Below are 20,227 nucleotides of genomic sequence, written 5' to 3'. Positions count from 1 at the left end.
GGGACCTCTAAGGTGGGCGGAGCTCCGGTGGGCGGATCCTCGAGGTAGGCGGGGCCTCCTCCGTGCGGCCGGAGCACCCTGAGCCCAGCAGACATGACCTCGCGCAGGTGAGCCCGGCCTCCCGGTGGCCAGAAGCCGGGACCCCACCACGTGCGGTTCCGGCCGACGGGCGCGGACAGGGGGTGCGGGCGAGATGCTCCCCGGGACGTCTCCTGCTCCCGACCGGTGGCGCTCAGGCCTGACCTTCTGACACCTGCCCCCTTCCACGCGTCCCGGGCCAGCAAGGCCCAGCCTCACCCCGGCGGGTGGATGGGACTCTTTCCGATCGGGGACTGGGTCTCGGTGGGGGGTCAGAGGTACCCTGACCCTCGGGAATGGATGGTGCTCTTGGGTGGCAGTGGCTGGAGCCTAGAGTGGGCAGCACGTGTCAGGTCAGTAACAGACCCTCTCTCACTCCCCTGGACTCCTTGCTTTGTTCCAGGCTCCCTTTGGGCCACCAGAGATGTGTTACACCTGGTGGGGTCCCCCGTTTCCCCAGTCCTGAAACTAGGGCCATCCTGGAGGCTCTGGTCTCCCCCTCTAGTTGTGGCCCCTTGACCTGCAAGGATCAGCCGTCCCTTGACAGGCTCATCCCCCACCCCGACCCGACCCTCCTAAGGACCAAGTTTAGGGGTGAGCTCCCTGGCAGGGGTGTGTGTGAGACCCGGGACGGGGCTCAAGTCAAGCCAGCTTCTGGCCTCCATGAAGAGGGAAGACGGGACTTGCCCTTCCTGCCCTTTCCACCAGACCGCCCCCCCCTCCGGGTGTGCACACACTCCTGTGAGCTCAGACCCCAGCTGGATGTGGACGTCTGTGGTGAGCCACAGTTGTGAGACGCCTGTCGCCACTTCCTGGCACATCCGGAACAGCCCCTCTGGGGTTTGGTGAGGCTGAAGGTCACAGGGAGGGTCGCCCTAAGACCCCGAGTGACTCCCTAGATCAGTGAGGGGGCTGGACAAGATCTGATCTGCGGGGCCAGGGCAGTGCGTCAGCGGTGAGGGCTCCAGAATCCCTACAAGGGGTGTGGTGAGCCTGGCACGGTGGCCTCCGGCAGGGTCGAGGGCCCTCTTAGGCTCAGGAATAGTGGAAGTGGGTTGGGTCTCCAGGAACCTGTCAGCCCCAGAGCCCTGCAATTCCCAGGTTTAACATCCAGCTGGAGCTCAGGCAGGAGGATGTTTTGGGCTCTGCCTGGAACCACCGCTCGGGCTCCACTGGCCTCACTCCTTGTCCCCCAGGCAAGTTCTGGTGCTCAGAAAAGGTCATGTCCGCGTCATGTGCATGTGACCCTGGGCCAGCCTGGGAAAGCCCCGGTGCGGCTCTGCCCGCCCTCGCCAACCCTCCCTGCCCCGCCCTGTGATGGCCTTCTGGACGGTCCCTCCTCTGGCCCCCGGGTCCCTGCCCACGCCCCTATCGGGCCTGGGCAGGCCCAACCAAGTCCCAAGCGAAGCCCATCCCCCTACACCTGCCCCCACCCTGTGGCGCCTCCCCTTCGCCCTGTGGTTTGTGGGTCAACGGGCACCGTCATCGGCACCTCTCGCCCCAGGACTCCGGTGCTGTGGGCAGGGCTGGGCGCAAGTCCTGCCTACTGCTGCTGCCTGACGTGTTGATATTGGTGCTCGGGAAGGAGCCGGGTCCTATGGGGAGCTGCTGAGCACCCTCGAGCTCCCCCTCTGTTCCAGATTAGAGAGGAAAGCGTGTCTCTGGTTAGTTCGGTTCTGCATAGACAGGACAGGCCTTGGTTGAGGTTCCTCTGGGACCAGGAGGGGCTGGGGGCAGGGAGATGGAGAAGAACACTGACTGTGCTCTGGGGTCCCCAGCCCTGGAGTTCCAGCCTGGGACCCTCCCCACTTGTCTGTATATCTCCCACCATCATGACAATGTCTTCCCTGCAGGTGTGTCCAGCCCCTGTACCGTGTCTGTAAGCGTGTCGACAGGCCATTCATGGGTCTCCCAGGGTCCCAGGGTTGGAGCTGTGCCATCTACAGCTGGGACACCAAGGCCACACAGAAAGCTGGACCAGACAGTGGCCAGTGGGTTCAGGCTGGGCTGTTCTTGGACTCCGGGGCACTGACTGGGCTCAGCTTGGCCTTGGCAGGCCCAGGCTGTTAGACCCATGGGGAGCCCAGTGTGCCCTGCCCACCTCACCTGCCCCTCTCCCAGGCCTGCCTGACCATGTGACCAGGGCAGAGCTGAGTCACCAACCTGCCACTGAGCAGGGAGCCCTTTGGCACAGAAGTGACCCTGGTGTGGAGACTGGAGACGGGACTGCAGCCTCCCCACCTCGTCCCGCCCCTCAGCCAGGGGCCGCCGGCTGCGCCAGCCTGCGGACACCTGGCTCCACCGCTGGGCCTGGTCGGGGGAGTGAGGCCTACCTTGGCCTGGGGCTGCAGCTGCTGTGGTGTGAGCTGCCGTGTCCTCTCAGGATACGCCACCCCTGGAGATTTCCACCCAATAGAGCCGGGGCAGCTTTCGGGGAGGAGAGAGGGATGGAAAGTATGAACGAGAGTCCCAGAAAGGACAAACAATATGCCCTTCACCTTGCTCTGTGGCTTTGATGCTGGGCCTCCACCCTCTCTCCCTGGTCCCACACTCTGGGCATCGCCCATCTTGGACTGGCGTCTGAGGCTGCTGGGACTGGGGGAGGCGGCATCTGGGCACAGGATGTGGTTCAGCAGAGTGGGTGGCCCCAGGGTGGGGGGGTCGGAGGCCTTCATTTGGGTTCCAGTGTCCCCCGCACACACACTGCCGCGTCTCTGACGGCACGAGGCCTTCGCCCTTTTCCTGGTGGCCTCGCCTGCTGTCCTGTGATTGGCCCTGGAGGTCATCATGTGGCAGCTCCTCCCCCTGGAAGCCTTCCCTGGTAGCTTCATCTGCTGAACCACTCGACCAAATAGCCCCCAGGCCCCACTCCTCTAGAGCCAGCACGGGAGGGAGCTCGACCCCAGGCCCAGAAAGTGCCCAGGAAGTGCCTGGCTGGTGGCATCCCTCCTTCCTCCGGGGAGAGCTGGATAGGAGCTCTGGGTGGCCCTGTGCAGGTCACCTGAGCTTCTGGGCCTCTCTGAACCAGTACATGGACCCTGGGGAGCCATGGAGGTCAGAACGGAGCCTGTCCTCCCCCAGGGCTCACGTCTGGTGATGAAGACACGGGGAGACAGGTAAACGCAGAAGCCTGTACTTGCCCGTCTGCTGTTGCAGGTGCCACACGTGGAAGGTGGGCCAGTGATGCAGCTGCAGCGTTGATGGCGGGGGCAGCGGGATGGTCAGGGAGGGAGCGTGAGCCGTGCCCCATAGGGCCGGCTGGAGGCGGCCAGATGTGGAGTGACGTCAGTGAACAGAGAGATGGACAACAGGGGGAGGGGCTTTCTAGTGGGGGGTCCTTGAGGTGTGTGTGAGCGTCCTGAGAGCCACGCAGGACCACTGGCAAGGTTTAAACGGCTCTGATGTGCATTTTCTGAGAACCCCTCTGTCTGCCATGGCTCTGCTGAGGGTGAGGCATGAGGCCTGGAGACCTGGAGTCGATACTGCCGTCCAGGCAAGAGCCGGTGGGCACTGGTCCCAGGGCGGTGGGAGAAGCGGTTGGTTCTGGGGTGTCTGGAGGTCAGGATAAGAGGGCACAGCATTGGGAGAGTGCTGGGGAGCTGAGGGCAGGGACCTGAGTGATGGGCAGGCGGTGACCCCCTTCACTGAGCGAGGAGCGCATAGAACAGGGGCCCTATCAGGAGTTTTGAATTTTGCAAACGTTAAGATAGAGATGCTGTTACCTTTCAGACAGAGATACTGGAAAGAGTTGTGTCTATGAGCTTGAAGCTCAGAGCCCAGGTGGGGCTGGAGATGTAGACAGTGCGTGGACGTGGAGACACGTGTAGGGCACAGGTGGTGGGGCTCCAGCACCGCGGGGTCAGAAGAAGGGAGAGGACCCAGGCCGGCTGAGGTGGGAAACCAGGGGAGTGTGGAGAACTCCCGTGTGGAGTACGTGCTTCTGGAAGGAGGCCTGACCACTGGCCCTGGGAGGCCGGGGGAGACCCTGAGAGCCCAGGGAAACAGGTCTGTGGTGACTCAGGCGAAGATGGGCAGTGTGGACCAGCACAGGCCACAACTTTCTGTGATGGTGGAAATATTTCTTTCCCACCCGCAGTCGACAGCCTCCAGTGGCCACACGTGGCTTTCAGCAGTGAAACGTGGCCACTGTGACCCAGGAACTGGGATTATGATTCTGCTGAATTTTAATCCATTCACCTGCACACCCCACACCTGCCATGGGCTGTGCGTCAGACAGCGCGATGTAGACTGAGCACAGTGGCTCCTTGGAGGGTTCAGGAAGGAGCTGACGGCAGGGACGAAGGGGCCCAGGAGAGGCAAGGGAGCGGCAGGAGGACCGGAGGAGGCGTGCAGGCTGGCTTTTACGCAAGAGATGTGATCTGATTCCCATTCCAGAAAGATCTCAGTGGGGCGAGATGGTACTGGGTCAACTGTGGGGCGGGGCAGGGTCTGCCCAGGGCACAGCAGCCCCACCCCGTTTGTGCCCGGGTTATGACTGCAAACAACTGGACGGGGCCTGGGGGGGTCGCAAGGCAGCAGAGCTGGAGTTGGGGGCCCTGGTTTCCCACTGGATGCAGGATGGGGCAGGACTACCCCCAACACCGTGTGTCACCTGCACGGTGAACCGGGGACACACCTCTGAACCAGAGATCCCAAGCCCTTCCTGCAGTGACCTTTGGGAGACACAGTGTTGCCAATGGAAGGCCAGATACTGTGTCACAGTGTCCCTCTGGGGGATCGTGCAGGGACCCTGCTCTGAGACGCTCTGGGGCCACCGCACGAGTACGATTTAATCCCAGCCCCAGAAATTCCTGCCCTAATGGGGGAGACGCACGGAGACAGAAGCCACCGGGGTAAAGTTAACAGCAGTCATGATATGATCTCAGCCGTGGGCTCGTGTGCAGTCCTGATGAGGTCCCCCTGCCCTGTCCCCGCATCTCGTGCGGGAGGCTGTGAAGGTCAGTCCCAGAGCGGTGGCAGCGGCGGGGGTGGGGTTGAGCCCTCTCAGCCTGGACCCCCAGCAGAACAGATGGTGACTCTCTGGGCTCGCCCAGCACCCACCACCCATTCATAGGTCGCTCACTTCTGAATTCAAGGATGTTTGTTAATGCCCAGGCTCTGTTTTCAACCCTGCCGTACACACTGCCCTTGTGGGGCTTAAAATCAAGGAGATAGACTACAAGCCAATAAATATGTAGCATATGTCAAGAAGGTGCCAATACTGGGAAGAAAAATAAAGCAGAATAGGTGTCGCAGAGTGAGGGGAGAGGGTCCCCTGTCACTAGATGTGGGCCGGGAGCCGAGAACAGCTGGCGCAGAGGCCCTGAGGCGCACGGCCTGGTGGGGTGAGGGGCCGGGACTAGCAGGCGGCAACAGGGTGGGGGGCGCTCTCCGGGGTGACGGGCCTGTGGGCTGTGCTCTCGTTCCGGGGGTGCTGACCCAATGACTGGCGTGCCATGCTGGGGTCCCTCGGGAGAGGGTGGTGGCCAGGACCGGGAGGGGCGGTGAAGGTGGGAGGGGTGGGCCACCAGGGTCTGCTGCTGGGCTGTAAGGGGAGGAAGGGAGCCCTGGGTGGCCGTGGGGGCTCCCGAGTGCCTTCGGCTGAGCTGGGGCGCCCGGTGGGCGGTGGGCGGGGGGAGAGACGGCCGAGGGCTTGAGCTGAGGTTCCTGCTGGTGTCCTTGTGGGGGCTCTGGAGGGGGTCTGCCCTCCCCACCTGCCACTGTGGGTCAGTGTCTGCCCACCTGTGTCCCCGGTCCCCCCCAACGCCCCCTCCTTCCCCACGGACTCCAGACCCTGTGGTCACGGCTCAAGGACGGTGGTGAGCACAGGGCAGCCCCAGCAGGCATTGTGGGTGTGGTCAGTACTGCCCAGTGTTCCTGGCTCTCTTGTCACCAACTTGCTGTCCTCGTTCCAGGTGGTTTCATCCCAACACCGGTGGGGCTGAGGCGGAGCGGCTGCTCCTGTCCAAGGGCCAGCACGGGAGCTTCCTGGCAAGACCCAGCAAGAGCCGCCCAGGGGGCTTCACACTGTCCGTCAGGTGGGTGGGTGGTGCTGCCGGGTGTGGACAGGCCCCGAGGTCCCGCAAGACTTCAAGGGGTCGGAACACCCTCAGCTGGGGGCACAGCTGGGGATCAGGCTCCCCAGTCCTTCCAGAGGGGGTGGGCAGTGAGGACCCCTGCTGGGAGCGAGATCTTGGGGGGGAGTCTGGCATTCCTGGCCAGGTGGCCTCTGGGCAGGAGGGGGCCACTTAGAGAGGCCTTCAGGGAGGGCTCCGTGAGGTGGGCTTCGGCAGGGCCTCCCTCCCACCCTCTGAGGGGCCTCAATGGCCGGGATCGTGCCCCCATCTCCTGGGGATGCCGCCCACTGGGGGTCTCGCCGGAGCCCTGAAAGGGCCAATGTGCGGGGAGGATGGGCAGGAGGAGTCACGACCAGCAGAGTGGACAGCCGGATCCATGTCCATCCACCCTGGGTGAGGCGGGTCAGTCTGGGGTCTGGGGAGGGGTCTGCCCAAAGGGCTCCAGATCCTTCCGGGTTTTCTACTAAACCTGGGCAGAGGGCGGGATGAGGTTAGCCCTCAGGATGGACCTCCCTCACCTTGGAGACACAGACATTCTCTCCTGGGGCCTCCCAGGCCACACTGGGACACCTGGGGAAGCAGTCTCGGGGCCCCAGTCCCCCATCCTCTGGAGCACCTGGGCAGGTGGTCTGGAATGAGGCAGAGTCTGTCCGGAGAGGCTGCCCCAGCCTCGGCCTCCAGGCCAAGGGAGAGTCAGGCCTGTGGTCGACAAGCCCGATCTTGGCTGCCCCATGGGCAGTGGGGGTGGGGTGCCCGCCACCCAGGGTGGGGCCCGGACACTGGCTGGACATGGGGAGCTGCAGAGGGGAGGGGCCTGGCCTTGGCCGTGCTGTTCGTGGCAGGGGGACAGCAGAGGCCGAGATCTCAGGGCAGGAAAACCCCAGGGACTGTTCGGGAAGCTGAGGGTGGTGATGGGAGCAGCAACCCCCAACGGCGGCTGGCGCACCGGCCCTTCCAGGCGCCACAACGAGGTGACCCACATCAAGATCCAGAACACAGGCGACTACTATGATCTGTACGGAGGGGAGAAGTTCGCGACTCTGGCCGAGCTGGTGCAGCACTACACAGGCCAGCGCGGGGGCCTGCTCCGAGAGCGTGGCGGGGCCCCCGTGGAGCTCTGGCACCCGCTGAGCTGCCAGGACCCCACGTCGGAACGGTAAGCAGCTGGGTCTGCACAGGTGTGCGTGTGAGTGACCGAGGGGGCAGGGGCCGCTGGGCATGGCCTCTGGGTGTCCTCTGCCCCCAGGACTCAGGGTCAGGCTTGGGCACAGCTGTGGCAAAGCTGAGGGAGTGTACTGCACCCCTCCCCCGGGGTTCTGGCCTCGTTTCTTCCAGGTCCCAGGCACCAGCCACAGGGGTGAGTGCGGGGTGGGAGGGCTGCAGCCAGCCTGCCCCCTGCCTTCCTGGCTTGTGACTTGGGGAGAGCAGGTTCCCCCAGCCTCGGTTTCCCTATGTGCACTGCGGAGGTCTGAGCCAGCTGCATCTGCCGAGGAAGCAGGGTGCGGCTGGCCTGGGGAGACCATCCTGCCCCTCCTTGCTGAGGACGAGGCTGCCACCTGGTGGTCACCCTGGGGCACTGCAGGGCCCGCCTGTCCTGCCTCCTGCTGCTTTCTGGGTCGGAGGAGGGTCGGAGAGGTGGGCAGGGCTGACGGAGGCTGGCCTGGGTGCGGGTGTTGCCTGGGCCCCCGAGGTCTGGGTGGGTCTGTGCCTCTCTCGGTATCTGTGTCTCAGAGCCTTAGGCTACATGTGGGTCTGTGTCCCTCACCTGGCCAGGCCGGGGCCCCTGGTCTCACCTGTGCCGTCTCGGCCAGGTGGTACCACGGGCACCTGTCTGGCCAGGAGGCCGAGAAGCTGCTGATGCAGAAGGGGCGTCCGGGCAGCTTCCTGGTTCGGGAGAGTCAGAGCAAACCTGGGGACTTCGTGCTGTCAGTGCTCACACAGCAGCTGGACAGGGCGGACCGCCAGGCACGCGTCACCCATGTCATGATACACTTCCAGGTAGGAGGCAGTGGCCGGGGTTGGGGGGTGACCCACGGGAGGGGGCACCACCGGCCGCTCACTGCCGTCCCCACAGCCAGATGGGAAGTACGATGTGGGAGGTGGCGAGAGGTTTGACACCCTGGGAGATCTGGTGGAATGCTACAGGAAGAACCCTCTGGTGGAGAGGTCGGGGACTGTAGTGCACCTCCAGCAGGTATGCCCCTGGGCACCTGAACGTTGGGCTCTGAGTGGGCTTCTCCACCTGGGGGGGCAAGGGATTCTGGCACAGCCCCACCCGGGAAAAAGGACACCAGGCTGGCGCCGGGTGGCCGAGGGCAAGGGTGTGGGCGCTGGGGCACTGTGGGGTCCGCTGGACCCTGCTAAGCTTGGACGCGGGCCTCTCCCTGCCAGCCCCTCAAGACCACGAGAATCAGCGCCACAAGCATTGAGAGCCGTGTGCGGGAGCTCAACGAGGCCATGGATGCCAGCGAGAAGGCCAAGCAGGGCTTCTGGGAGGAGTTCGAGGTGCCGGACTGCTGCCCGCTCCGCCCCCCCACCCGCCCCAACTCCCATCCTCTGGGCCTGTGGCAAGGGCCAGCAGAGGGGTGTGGGTCAGGGGGTGTGAGCGGGTGTTGAGGCCTCCGGGGAAGGGTTGGGGCCACGGGCTAAAGCCCCACTTCCCCCAGATGCTGCAGCAGCAGGAATGCCGGCTCCTGTATCCCCGGAAAGAGGGCCAGCGGCTGGAGAACAAGCCCAAGAACCGATACAAGAACATCCTCCCCTGTGAGGCCGGGGCCTGGGGCCACATGGGGGGCCAGGGCTCCATTCACCACATTCAGGGGCCCATCTGGCAGAGGGGTCCTGGAGGGTGAAGGCAGGGGTCATTCCCCACCAGTAGTGTGATGCCCCCTCTTGCCCCTTCGTCCTTTGTCTCTGCTCACCACGGGTCAGCGGGCCAGGAAGCAGGTGGGGTCCACGAGCATCCCCTCTGCCCTGGAGACCTAAGCGGCATCTTCCCTTCCCAGTTGATACCACCCGTGTCATCCTGCGTGATGTGGAGGACAGCGCGCCTGGAGCCGACTACATCAACGCCAACTACATCAGGGTGAGTGTGCATGAGGTGTGGGTGGCCAGCTGCACACGTGGCCCCGCGTGGATCAAACACCAGTCACCCCATCCCCCATAATAATGAGCCTGGAGCTCTGAAGTGATCCGTGGACCTTGGCAAGACAATAGATATTCAGGGGGATATTCAGATATTCAGGGTGCGGCAGTCCACAAGGGGTCCTCAGAGGGGTCTTCAGAGCCTGCTGGACTAAATATTGGTCCTAAGACCCTCCCACCCTCGGCGGACTGCGTGTGAGCCACTGGGCTACTTTGCATATCATTTGCATCAACTTGCATTGGTCCTCTGGCACTTTAATCCCTGGAAACAGCAGGCAGTGGACCCCACCTCCTTTCAGAGTGACCCAGAGGAGAAGCCAGGCCACGGACCAGGCAAGGTGTACATCGCCACCCAGGGCTGTCTGCCAACTACGGCGGCTGCCTTCTGGGCCATGGTGCACCAGGAGAACACGCGTGTCATCGTCATGACCACCAGAGAGGTGGAGCGAGGCCGGGTAGGGGCTCAGGCTCGTGTCCCTCCCCTCCGCCTGCCGCGTGCCCCACTGGACCGGTGCTGGTGCTGGCCCAGCCTTGCTTCTTCAGTCTTAGGGATGCTGGGGGAGCAGGGAGGGCACTGAAGAGACCCCATCTGTGTCCCACGGGGCAGAGGGGCAAGGGTGCTGGTGGTCTTCCAGTATGGCTGATGCCATGCCCCCACCCTCCCAGAACAAGTGTTTCCGATACTGGCCAGAGCTGCACGGCAGCCAAGAGTATGGCCGCCTGCGTGTGTGCAACGTTGCTGAGCACCAGGCCCAGGGCTATTGTGTGAGGGAGCTGCAGGTGTGGCGGGCAGACCAGGTGAGCCTGGAGGGCAATGAGACCTGTGGGGCCAGGGTCAGAGTGGTCGGGAAGTCCCCAGGTCTGCGCTGGGGTGAGGAGGCCCTGGGCTGGCCCTGGTGGCTTGCACGTCCCTCAATCCAGTGGGCACAGTCTTGGACTGGGCTCTGCTGGGCAGTGTTTCCAGTCGGGCACGTTCTCAGCCACAGTTGCCTGGCTCCAGGGCGGCCTCACACCCACATGCACCTCTCCCTCCAGCCCTCCCTGGGCCGTCTCAGCACCTTCGGCCTCCTTTGTACGCTGGTGGTGCCCATTCCTGTCCCAGGCACAGATCCCTCCTGGCCAGTTCCCTTTGTCTAAGCACCTGGGGGGGTCCTGCCAGCCTCTGCATTTGGCCTTTCCCAAATCGAATTCACTTCCCAGAACGCTGCTCTCTCCCCCAGACCATCCTTCTTCCTTTCCCCAGGCACCTGAGCCTCCTGGGGCCATCTGGGGGGTCCCCCAAGCCCTGAATCCCATCTTTTCCTCCCACTCCCTCTTGCTCTGTCCGGGCCCCGCTGGTCACTCCTTCTGGCAAACCCCACCGCGCCACAGCCTGCCTCCTCCCGGTTCAGTCCCTGGGCCCCTCCCCACCGAGGGTCACAGCAGCGTCAGCCCCGACACTGCGCGGGGCGCCTGGGACCCGCCCAGACCCCCCGGTTGGCGCTCACCAGCCCGCCCTGCCCAGGAGGAGTCACCGCGTACAGTGGCGCACTGCCAGTACTTCGGCTGGCCGGACCACGGAGTCCCGGCCGAGCCCACCGGCGTCCTTGGCTTCCTGGACGAGGTGAACCGGGCCCAGAGCGGCATGCCGGGGGCCGGACCCATGGTAGTGCACTGCAGGTGCGACCAGGGACGGGGCGGGGCCAGCGGCACAGGTGCGACCGGGGAAGGGGCCACGGCTTTGTCCCGTCAACTGGCCACAGGCCTCCTGGTCCGTCCCCACAGCGCCGGCATCGGACGCACTGGCACAATCATTGTGATTGACATCTTGGTGGACGTCATTCGCAGGCAGGGTGAGCCACCCCAGGCAGGCCCCGCCCCGCAACCGAGCCCCGCCCCCTCCCATCTAGCCCCGCCCCGGTACCGGCCCCTCCCCTTCCATCTAGCCCCGCCCTCCTGCAGTTGCCGGCCCCGCCTATTTCATCTGGCCCTCCCACCTCCTCCCTGCCTCACCGCCCCGCCCTGAGCTCGCTCGTCCCCAGGGCTGGACTGCGACATCGACGTCCCCAAGACGATCCAGCATGTGCGGCGGCAGCGCTCGGGGATGGTGCAGACCGAGGCGCAGTACAAGTTCGTGTACCTGGCGCTGCAGCGGTACATCCGGGGCGAGCAGCTACGCCTGCGCGAGCAGGTGGGGGCAGGGCCGGGCCGGGGCGGAACCAGCGGGGGCATCACCATGGTGACCAGCGGCCCCTCCCCTCAGCGCGAGCCGCCCGAGGAGCGCGACTCCCTGAAGGTGGGCGCCTCGCCCGCCGACCCCGGCTGTAGCCCCGGAACCGCGCCGTCCCGGGCGCCGGCGGCGTGAGTGGGGCGTCAGGGACCGGGCCTGGGGGTGGGGCGGGGTCCCGGCAGGGAGGCCTCGGGGGCGTGGCCCGGGGCGAGGGGGCGGGATCGCAGGTGGCCCCCAGCCGAAGCCCGTCTCCGCCCGCAGCACCCCGGAGGCCTCCGGCCACGTGTACGAGAACCTGCTGCGCCTCTGGCCGTGAGGGCCCCGAGTGCGCGCGCCCCGATTGGGGCTGGAGCCGTGCGAGAAGGCGGGAGCCCAGCAAGGCCGGCCCTCGCGTTCCTCCAAAGGACTGTGTTTAGGACTGTGCAGACCGGCGCCCAGCCCAGAGCGTTGCGGGGTTGGGGGGCGGGGGTCCCGGGTCTGCCCCTCAGACCCTCCCTGACCAGGTCTGCACGTCCAGAAATGGTGAGGGAAGTTTAGGAGATCCGGTGTCCCTGCCCCTCCTGGAGGAGGGGAGGCAGGGCTGCAGGGCTGCGGTTTGTCTCAGTGTGGGAGGCCACCAGTGACCACCTGCACGGCGCAGTGACGATGTGTGACCTTGTGTGTGCCACCCGTTTGAGTGTCAGCCTGTATGTGGGACACGAGTGACCAGCAACTGAGTGCCAGTCCGTGGTCACCAGCGTTTGTGCCCCTCTCCCCTGCATCCTGCATGCCCCCCACCCCTTCAAAGCTGCTTCTCAGCCCTGCCCACAGCCGTGGTCTAGGATGTGGGCCAGGCAGTGGCTCCGTCCCTGCCGTGTCCAGGCCTAGCCCAGACCGTCACATTGCTGTCACGAGTGGACACGTGTTTGTTGAATGAGAGAATATGTGACGTGCTTGTGTGACCACGGTGATGAGGGCGGGGCTCCATGTGTGCCTGGCTGGTTTGTGATGGTGTGATGTCACTGGCCTGTGGTCCACGGCTGCACCCTCCCCTCATGGATGTCCCTGTGGCTTTGTGGTCCCCTCAGTAAAATGCCCTCTTCTCAGTTCTGCGTCTTTGTTGGGGCCTGGAGAAAGAGAGCGTGTGGGTCCCCACGACTGGGCCCAGCTTCCCCAGGGCGTCCCTGAGCCAGAGGCCCAGCTGGTAGGAGCAGGAAGTCCTGGGCTTTGGGGTGAGGGGTGAGGAGGCTGGACCTGTGCGAGAGCCAGACCGGCCTGGCCTCTCTGCCATGCCAAGCTGGCAGTGCAGGATTCCTGGGGCTGAGGGCAGAACCGGGTCGGGGAGGGGTGGGGGCTGGCAGGACTCCCGCCCGCCCTCGCGACACTCGCTTCACCAGCCAGGCCTGGCCCAGCCCGGGAAGGTCTGCTGGAGGAGCCTGAGGTCTGTGGGTCTTCAGGACACGCTGGTTGTCGCCAGCCCCTCTTCCGTGCACACTTGGACTTCGGTTCCCGGGGGCCACGGGGTCCTGCGGCCCTCCAGTCAGGGCTCCAGGCGGGACTGTGGGGCCGTGACTTCTGGGGGAGGCGGCCTGGTGTGACCGTGGTGGGGGCTGGGGGGGAGGGCCCTGGACCAGGCCAAGGCCCCACAGCAGTCCCGCCTGCCCCAGGTGCCCCAGGCCCTCTCCATCTCCCTGGGAGAGCCTCACGGCCCCCGGGGGCAGCCAAGTCCAGAAGTGCCGCAGCCCATCCACAGCCCAGAGGGGACAGCAGTCGGACGCCCTAGAACCTGCGACCATCCACCCTAGGTGCTGCTGGGAGTGCAGTCCAGTGGGGGTGTCCTCTGGATTGAGGGTCTTTGCAGAAGGGGCAGACTGGGGGTTTTTCTGGAGGGAGGGGCTTAATGGTGCAGGAAAGAGGACACAGAGAGTGAGGACCCCTTACCAATTGCGAGTACAAAATAGTTTATTTAAAAATGTACAGTTCAGGAGGGTGGGCTGGGCTCCCCGCCACTGCCCTCTGTCCCCCTGGCCACCCGAGGGAAGGGGCCAGCCCTGCCTGGGGAAGGGAGGAGCTGTGGGCGAAATGTGAAAATGAAAGAAAGATGGCGAGCCCGCTCCCTTTTCAGCAAGGGGCTGGTCTTGCGTGCGATTCACAGTGTGTACGGGGAAGGGGCCTCGCCAAGCTCTCTCCTGGACCTCAGTCTCCCCATCTGCAAGATGGAAGTTAGGGGGGCGGCCTCTGAGGCCCACAGGGATCTGTGATCCCTGGGAGCTCGGGGGACCATTTTGTCCGCCCGACAGGAGCCAGCCCCAGAGAGCGGGGGCAGGTGTGCCGAACCGGGTGTGGGTTCCTCAGAGATCCCAGGGGGCTCCTCTGGGATCCCGGGGGTGGGGGCGGTAACCCTAGTTGTCAGCCAGGGACCCGAGCGAGAAGGTGGCGGCGCCGGGGGCGGCGGCGGGGGCTGGCCGGGGGAGGCAGTGCAGGCTCCCGGTCCTGAGCGCGCACTGCACGGGCCAGAGCACCACGCATAAGAGTGCGAGCAGCAGCACGGCGATGAGTGCCGCGCGCCTCCAGTCCCTGCGGCAGGCCCAGCAGCGGGCCAGGCAGCCCTGACGGCGGGCAGGGCCCGGGGTGGGCACGGGTGCTGCGGGCGTGGCGGGCTTGCTCGGGCTCACATCCACGTACACAAAGCCGGGCGCCGCAGGGCCAGGCGCAGAGGGCGGCGGGCGGCAGCACAGCTTGGTGCCCTCCAGCCACACGGGCTCCTCCCGCCGCAGGTGTGCTGGCATCTGAGCCTGCAGCTGGCGGCTGGTGTGCAGCGCGGGGGCCCCGGCAATGGGCACGGCTGTGGGCCGCCGGCAGAACGGGCAGGGCACGACCTCGCTACCCGGCTGGCCTGTGGGCCGGGCGGCTGCCATCCGCGCAAGGCACTCCAGGCAGAAGACGTGGGTGCAGGAGAGCTCCTTGGGTGTCCTGAAGATGTTGTCGTAGCCCGAGAAGCAGATGGAGCATTCCAGCGGGGAGGCCGCCTTCTCTGAGCCAGGGCTGCCGGGGGACCTGGGGCTGCCGGCCGAGCTGCGGGACCTGGGCACTGTGGCGGTGGGGCTGCTCCTGCCGGCAGGCGGCAGGGCCGTGTGCCACACCTGCGGGCCTGATGACATGGTTCTGGGCTGTGGGACAAACAGAGACCCCTGTGAGTGACCTCGATTGCCCCTTTCCTGCAAGGTCTGTCTGTCGCTGTCTCCCCGTCCCTCTCTTGCATCACCCAGAGATTCCGGGAAGGACACTGCCCATCTGCAGGCACCCCCACCAAGTCCCACCTGTCCCTGGCTCAAGGTCTTTCTGCTCAAGCTGTAACCCTGCACTCCCCAGCCCCTCACCTGCTGAGTCAGGGCTCAGCATCCTGGGGTGTCCCAGCCTGCCTGGGCCCTGTGGACCACTGCTCTGTAGACCCCTCCCACCAGCCCTGGCCTACCTGGACGTGCCACTGGGCAGAAATAAAGGTGATGATGACGATGGCCCACAACAGTTACTATTTACATCGGGGCTCTGCCAGGGTGGGCCCTGGGCACATGATACAGAACAGCCACGGTGCAGAAGAGGCGGCTCGGAGGCTGGGGTGACAGCCAGCGGGGCCCAGGCTCTCACAGGAGGAGTGTGGCTCTGGGTCAGGTGAAGTGGGTTTGAACACAGATCCCAGTGTGGGCGGCCGATTTGGTTGGCATGCACGATCTGCGGGCAGTTGTGTGAGGGTGGGTGCCAGGCCTGGCTGGGTGAGGGTTGGGACTCTGGATCTAGAGCCGGCCTGAGCTGGATGCGCTGCGGGAGACTGGAGGGCCCGAGCAAGGGTGGTGGCCGTGGCCCGAGGAGGAGGTTTGTCCCCCAGCCACGGCCTGAACCTGCAGGGCTGCCTGGTGCTGGCCCTCAGGGCCTGGAAGTGATCCTCAGCCTGTGGCCAGGGGAGCGGGGGGCGGGGTGCTGGATGGGCCCCAGCCATCCTCCCTAGGCCGGCCCGCCACCTGGGAGCGTCACACCAGCCACAGCTGCCATCAGGAGGCAGTGGGACGTTCTCCCCCTTGCCTGCTGCCCCTTCACGGGGCCCACGTCTCCTTCCCAGGCAGCCACGTGGCTCCTGCTTGGAGGAGGGCGGGTAAGGGGCTGGCTCGCCCTTCACCTTCACGACGGACGGAGGAGGCCAGGGCCTTGGGAAGACGCTGGCCACGTGACCCCATGGAGCCCAGGAGGCCCCCCAGGGGTGACCTGGCCCTGACTTGCTGGTCAGTCCAGGAGCGGTGGTGGGATGACTTCGCAGTGACGTGTCACGAAGGCTCGGTGACCGCCGTGAGTCACGGTGACGTCACTGTGACATCACCAGTGCCCCGGCGTCGCAGCATGAAGCGTCGTTACGTTTGGTGACAGCAGCTACCACAGGCCAGGCGGCAGCCTCAGCAGGGTCTGGGGGTACTACAGGCTGTCCTGCCCCAGCCAGTTCACCCCACATAACCGGTTCCTTGGCACGGAGGCCCCATCCCTCTGAGGAGGGGCCCCACCCTGAGCCCATACAGGTGAGAGGTGAGTGCCAGCTGAGCCAGCCTTACCTGGTAGCCGGGGTCAGCGGGGCCCAGGCACGACCCTCTTGGCTGGCACGGCCAGGCTGCGGCCGCGAGCTCACTCGTCCTGGCAGCGCTGGGTCCTTCCCCTCCGGGCCTGGCTGCTGTTCCTCTCCAGGGCCGCCGGGGGGGCGGGGGGCCGGGGGGGGGGCGGGTGTGTGCACTCCTCCAGGTGTGGAGCGCTGTCTGAGGCAGGTGTGAGTTCTCTGGGCGTGGGCTCCCGGCAGGTGTATTTATACACTTGCTGGGATCATGCTGGCCGGGGGCGCGGCCCGCTTCCGGGATTGGCTGGCCTTCTGTCCTGTCCCTGGCAGGCTGGGCAGCCAGCCGAGGGCGGGGAGTCAGAAGTGAGAGGTCTGGGGTGGAGCCTGGGGTGGGGCTAGGGGTCGGTAGGGCTCTGTAGTCTGGGCAGGTCTGGTGGGGTGGCTGGATGCCTGGGTGAAACCTCTCCCCTACCCCCGTGGCCCCTGAGATGCCAGAGCAGCCCCTCCGGAAACAGATCTGCTCACCAACCCTGTTCCAGGTGGCGGCACCTGAGCTCCTGGGTGGGCCCCCCGGAGGGTCCCTGCCAGGAGCCCCCCACTCACGATCAGCTCACTGACGTGCTGCCCGAGCAGCCCCTGCCCCTCGCCCCAACACCTGCCTCATCCGTGTGGCTGCCCACCCCAGACTTGGGCTTCTGCTGCCCCCGCCCATCCCTCCCCACCTACAGCCTTTGGGGGCCGGGAGGGAGCTCCCTGCTCTGGGTCCAGAGAGTGGGGTGAGGGGTCAGGGCTGGGAGCACCCAAGGGCTGAGCCAGCGGTGAGGGCGGGCCAGGTGCCAGGCTGGCCACACGAACTTGTTTCAGGGGAGCGCCTGCTGGGGCACCTCAGTTACACATGTAGGGCAGGGACTCCAAGGCAGCGCCCACCCAGCCAGGGGAGCCGGAAGTCTCCCGGGGGACGGGGAGCGGTTTCAGCCAGTAGGTACGGGGTCCCAGCAGACCACAGGGCCAGCCTGTGCAGAGGCCTGGCTGGAGGGCAGGATGCAGGGGGTGAGGGCTGGGCTGGAGGGGCCCGGGTCCTAGCCAGGGGCTCCCCCATCCGACACCTGATCCTGGCCCCAGGGTCACAGCAGGCTCTCCCCCACACCCCGTGGCGTCCCTGCCCCCACCCCCCAGCCGCACGCAGCACACCTCAGTGTGCACCTGATCTAGACTTGGGGCCCAGCCCTCCTGAGATGGGACCCCAGTCACGAGCCTGTGGGGAGGGGATGCTGGGCTTGGCGAGGCTGGGAGCAGCGGTCCACCCTGGTGGGGGACGGCCCACCTCATCCCCACCCACTGGGCAGGGGCCCCCTGACTCCTCAGCGGGTAGTCCAGGACCCCCGGAGGCTGCCCAGCCCCAGTAGCACTAGGAGAGGCACTGACAGCCAACAGAAGTCAGAGGTCAGCAAGAGGAAGACCCTCCCTCAGCGTTAGGAGGTGGGTGCCCTCCCTCAGCGTTAGGAGGTGGGTGCCCAGAGCAGGCTGCCTGGGCCAGACCCCAAGAGGAGCCACAGCGGGCTGGGGGGGCAGCCAGGCCTGCAGCCACAAGGAGGCTGAGCTGTGGGGTAGCTGCAGGGGCGGAGGGGACCTGGGCTTAGGAAGGGGCTGGGGCTCCCGTGTGCTCCAGGAGGGGGGAGGAGCCTCAGCCAGGGGCTTGACGAGGGGGTGAGGAGTCTCTGTGAGGGGCGGGCCAGTCCGTGCGAGATGGGACTCGGGGTCGGTCACATGCTGCCTCCAGGAGGCATCCTCGGTCCTCTGAGAACACCTTCCCAAGGGCTCCTGGGAACCTCCGGGCTCCTCAGTGGACAGTCAGTGCCCAGAGGCAAGGGGACAGGAACACCTGAGGGATGTGCCATCTGCGGTGGTGGCCAGGGCTCACCGCACGGGATCTCAGCACATTTGGGGCCCACCTGGTCCCCACACACCTGCTTGCTCTCCACCTTCACGAGGGAAGAGCAGCTGCTCCAGGTGTGAGCGTGGGCTTCGCCTGAGTGGGTGAGCTGTTCACCAACCCAACCCGGCTGGGTGTGCGAGCGCACGTGTGCAGGTGTCTGTGCACGTGCAGGTGTGTGCACGCGTGAGGGGAGCACGGCGGCCGGCACGTGACCCTGGGGCTGGGACTCACTTGCCGGACCGGGCAGAGAACGAGGCCCACGGCGACCGCCCCTGTCCAGTTGCGGCTCTCAGATGTGGGGTCCCGGAGCCCTCAGGACACCTGGGAGTCCTGGGCTGGACACAGAAGCTGTCCTTGGCCAGAGGAGCAGGAGAGAGGCCTGTCCCCCAAGGGGTGGGGTGAGGACCGGCTTCAGATCCCTGAGGGCTGCCAGGGGCACACGAAACGGCCAGTGTGGGGAGAGGTCCCCACACGGGTGTAGATTCTGGTGTCCCCCACAGGCCAGAGGCTGGGCTGAAGCCGGGGCTCGGGGGAGCGCACTTGCGCCCGGCCTCCCCCCCCCCCCCCCGCCCACCCGTCCCCACACACACTCTGGGCTCCCGACAGGCTTGGTGAGGCCCTCTGGCCATGAGGGGGACTCCTCCGGTCCTGTCTCTCCAGCACCCAGCAGTGAGCTTGGTCCCCAAAGTCGGCCTGGCCTTGGAAGTCGGCTCCTACTGGGGCCCGGCGCCCAGGCCCCTGCCAGGCCGTCTGCCCTCAGGTCACCCCCTCAGGCCCCGCTCGCCCTGCCCTGTGCTGCCACCTCCCACCTCTGCAGTGGGTGCGGCCTCTTGCTGACTTCTGACTTCTAACAGCTCTGGGTGCTCCTCCGGCGCTGAGTGAGCGGATGAATGGACGAGCGAGCTGCAGCGTGGCCCCCGGGCCGGGCTCACCTCCCGGGGCAGGGGTCCCCGTGGCGGTTGACACAGTGGGGCTGGGGGGACGACAGGCGCCCCACCTGCCTGCTTTGGCCCGAACTGACTAGCCCACAAATCGGCCTTATCTTGGCTTCTTACGTGAGGGCCTGGAGTCCGGGTGAGGAATGGGTGACGGAGAGAAACTGGGGAGGCGGCTGTGCGTGGTGCCCGGCCCAGACACCCTGCGCCTGCCAGCTGCCCCACCCCTATCTCGGGTGCCCCCCAACCCTGCCCACCGCTTTCTGGCCAGGATGCCCATCAGGGTCACGGGCTCACGAGTCCAGTGATGCCCCCCCAACTATTTGGGGGCCTGAGACAGTCGCACCCAGGCCCAGGGGTCTCCGGCGGCTGAGAGCCCAAGAGACCAGGCCACATAGGCCTGGGAAGTCAGGGGAAGCATCTCACGTGTGGGGACCAGAGGGCTGCAGGCTGAAATGCAGAGTTGAGTTTTGCTGCCGGGGATGGGGCAGGGCTGAGGCTGGGGGCTGCAGGCAGGCAGGGGACAGGACATTAGAGAAGAGGGGCTCTGGGGGGCCCCAGGGAAGCCGAGGGTCATCTTGCGCCCACAGGAACCCCATGGGCGACCCACAGCCCCTTAAGGCTGTCAGCCTGGAGGCAGGAGGTTCCCGGGCAGCCGCCCCCCAGAACAGAGGGCAGAGCCTCCCCGCAGCCCTGGCTGTGCTGACGCAGCACCCAGGGCCAAGCAGACGCCCCCTGGGTGCCCCGATGGCTGCAAGCCTGACGGGGTGGGCCAGGCTCTCTGCCCTGCCCCAGCTGTGTCCTGGCAGCTCTGACTGGGACGCCCGGGATGAAGCCCGCTGCCAGTCGGCAAAGGTCCCTCCGAGGGCCACCCACCCACGGGACCCCACCTCCCCAAGGTGCCGCCAGCCTGCACTCTGTACCCACGTGTAGCTTCCTCCTGGGGGCTGTGAGCCGGGCACCACGGTGACCTCCCCGAGAGGCCCCATGGGTGCCCTGGCCGCACGGGGGCCTGCAGTCACCCGTGACTGCATGTCCCCCATGGGCCCGGTCACTTTACAGAAAAGCCCCCCTGGGGGCACCCACACTCTTTCCCATCTCAGTCCTGACGGCTGGGGGCCACCAAGGACTCCTGCTCTCTGAGGCAGCTTGGGACAAGCCCCCTTCTCCCGAGGCTAAGATCCTGAGAGCTCCCCGCCCTCCCCAGTGCGAGGCAGGGCTCAGCAGCAAGGCTCCACCCCTGCTGAGGAGCTGGTGAACCTTGGGCCGGCGAGA

At 66.0% G+C, this 20,227-nt stretch overlaps 2 protein-coding genes across 12 annotated transcripts; one reads left to right on the top strand and one right to left on the bottom strand.

Annotated features, from left to right (window-relative positions):
• Window positions 1-68: 68 nt before the first annotated feature.
• On the top strand, window positions 69-14,482 carry LOC114893227 (tyrosine-protein phosphatase non-receptor type 11-like). 9 transcript variants are annotated; one of them, XM_029218886.1, is made up of 14 exons: window positions 69-107; window positions 5,994-6,116; window positions 7,114-7,311; window positions 7,967-8,153; window positions 8,230-8,349; window positions 8,547-8,660; window positions 8,822-8,918; window positions 9,161-9,240; window positions 9,599-9,754; window positions 9,966-10,097; window positions 10,804-10,958; window positions 11,064-11,131; window positions 11,321-11,469; window positions 11,770-13,037. In XM_029218886.1, the coding sequence occupies exons 1-14, from the start codon at window positions 94-96 to the stop codon at window positions 12,043-12,045; spliced, it is 1,869 nt and encodes a 622-aa protein (XP_029074719.1). In that variant the 5' UTR covers window positions 69-93; the 3' UTR covers window positions 12,046-13,037. The 9 variants fall into 9 exon arrangements, 7 of the variants coding, with proteins under 7 accessions (XP_029074719.1, XP_029074718.1, XP_029074721.1 ...); XM_029218885.1 differs by having other exon boundaries at window positions 9,575-9,754; window positions 10,804-11,131; window positions 11,321-11,639; window positions 11,770-12,050; XR_003792854.1 differs by lacking the exons at window positions 69-107; window positions 5,994-6,116; window positions 11,770-13,037 and adding exons at window positions 11,542-11,639; window positions 14,265-14,482 and having other exon boundaries at window positions 6,887-7,311; window positions 9,575-9,754; window positions 11,321-11,432.
• RNF223 (ring finger protein 223) lies at window positions 13,109-16,243 on the bottom strand. Of its 3 annotated transcripts, none has more exons than XM_029218889.1 (2): window positions 16,086-16,243; window positions 13,109-15,219 (listed from the first exon to the last, which is right to left on the bottom strand). In XM_029218889.1, the coding sequence occupies exon 2, from the start codon at window positions 14,646-14,648 to the stop codon at window positions 13,890-13,892; it is 759 nt and encodes a 252-aa protein (XP_029074722.1). In that variant the 5' UTR covers window positions 14,649-15,219; window positions 16,086-16,243; the 3' UTR covers window positions 13,109-13,889. The 3 variants fall into 3 exon arrangements, with proteins under 3 accessions (XP_029074722.1, XP_029074725.1, XP_029074724.1); XM_029218892.1 differs by having other exon boundaries at window positions 13,109-14,657; window positions 16,086-16,228; XM_029218891.1 differs by lacking the exon at window positions 16,086-16,243 and having other exon boundaries at window positions 13,109-14,657; window positions 14,963-16,058.
• Window positions 16,244-20,227: the final 3,984 nt, after the last annotated feature.

Source organism: Monodon monoceros, unplaced genomic scaffold (genome assembly GCF_005190385.1).
Source record: "Monodon monoceros isolate NGI ecotype Baffin Bay Population unplaced genomic scaffold, NGI_Narwhal_1 Super_Scaffold_12, whole genome shotgun sequence".
NCBI lineage: Eukaryota > Metazoa > Chordata > Mammalia > Artiodactyla > Monodontidae > Monodon > Monodon monoceros.
Note: the sequence above shows the minus strand (reverse complement) of the source record. Positions and strands in the feature narration are given on the sequence as shown.

Bases quoted from the DNA above. Each gene is read 5' to 3' on its own strand.
- RNF223 (XM_029218889.1), bottom strand. From the start codon at position 14,648: ATGTCATCAGGCCCGCAGGTGTGGCACACGGCCCTGCCGCCTGCCGGC.
- LOC114893227 (XM_029218882.1), top strand. From the start codon at position 6,887: ATGGGCAGTGGGGGTGGGGTGCCCGCCACCCAGGGTGGGGCCCGGACA. The intron at 8,154-8,229 runs GTAGGAGGCAGT...CCGTCCCCACAG, and splicing joins ATGTCATGATACACTTCCAG to CCAGATGGGAAGTACGATGT. The intron at 10,098-10,803 runs GTGAGCCTGGAG...CGCCCTGCCCAG, and splicing joins AGGTGTGGCGGGCAGACCAG to GAGGAGTCACCGCGTACAGT.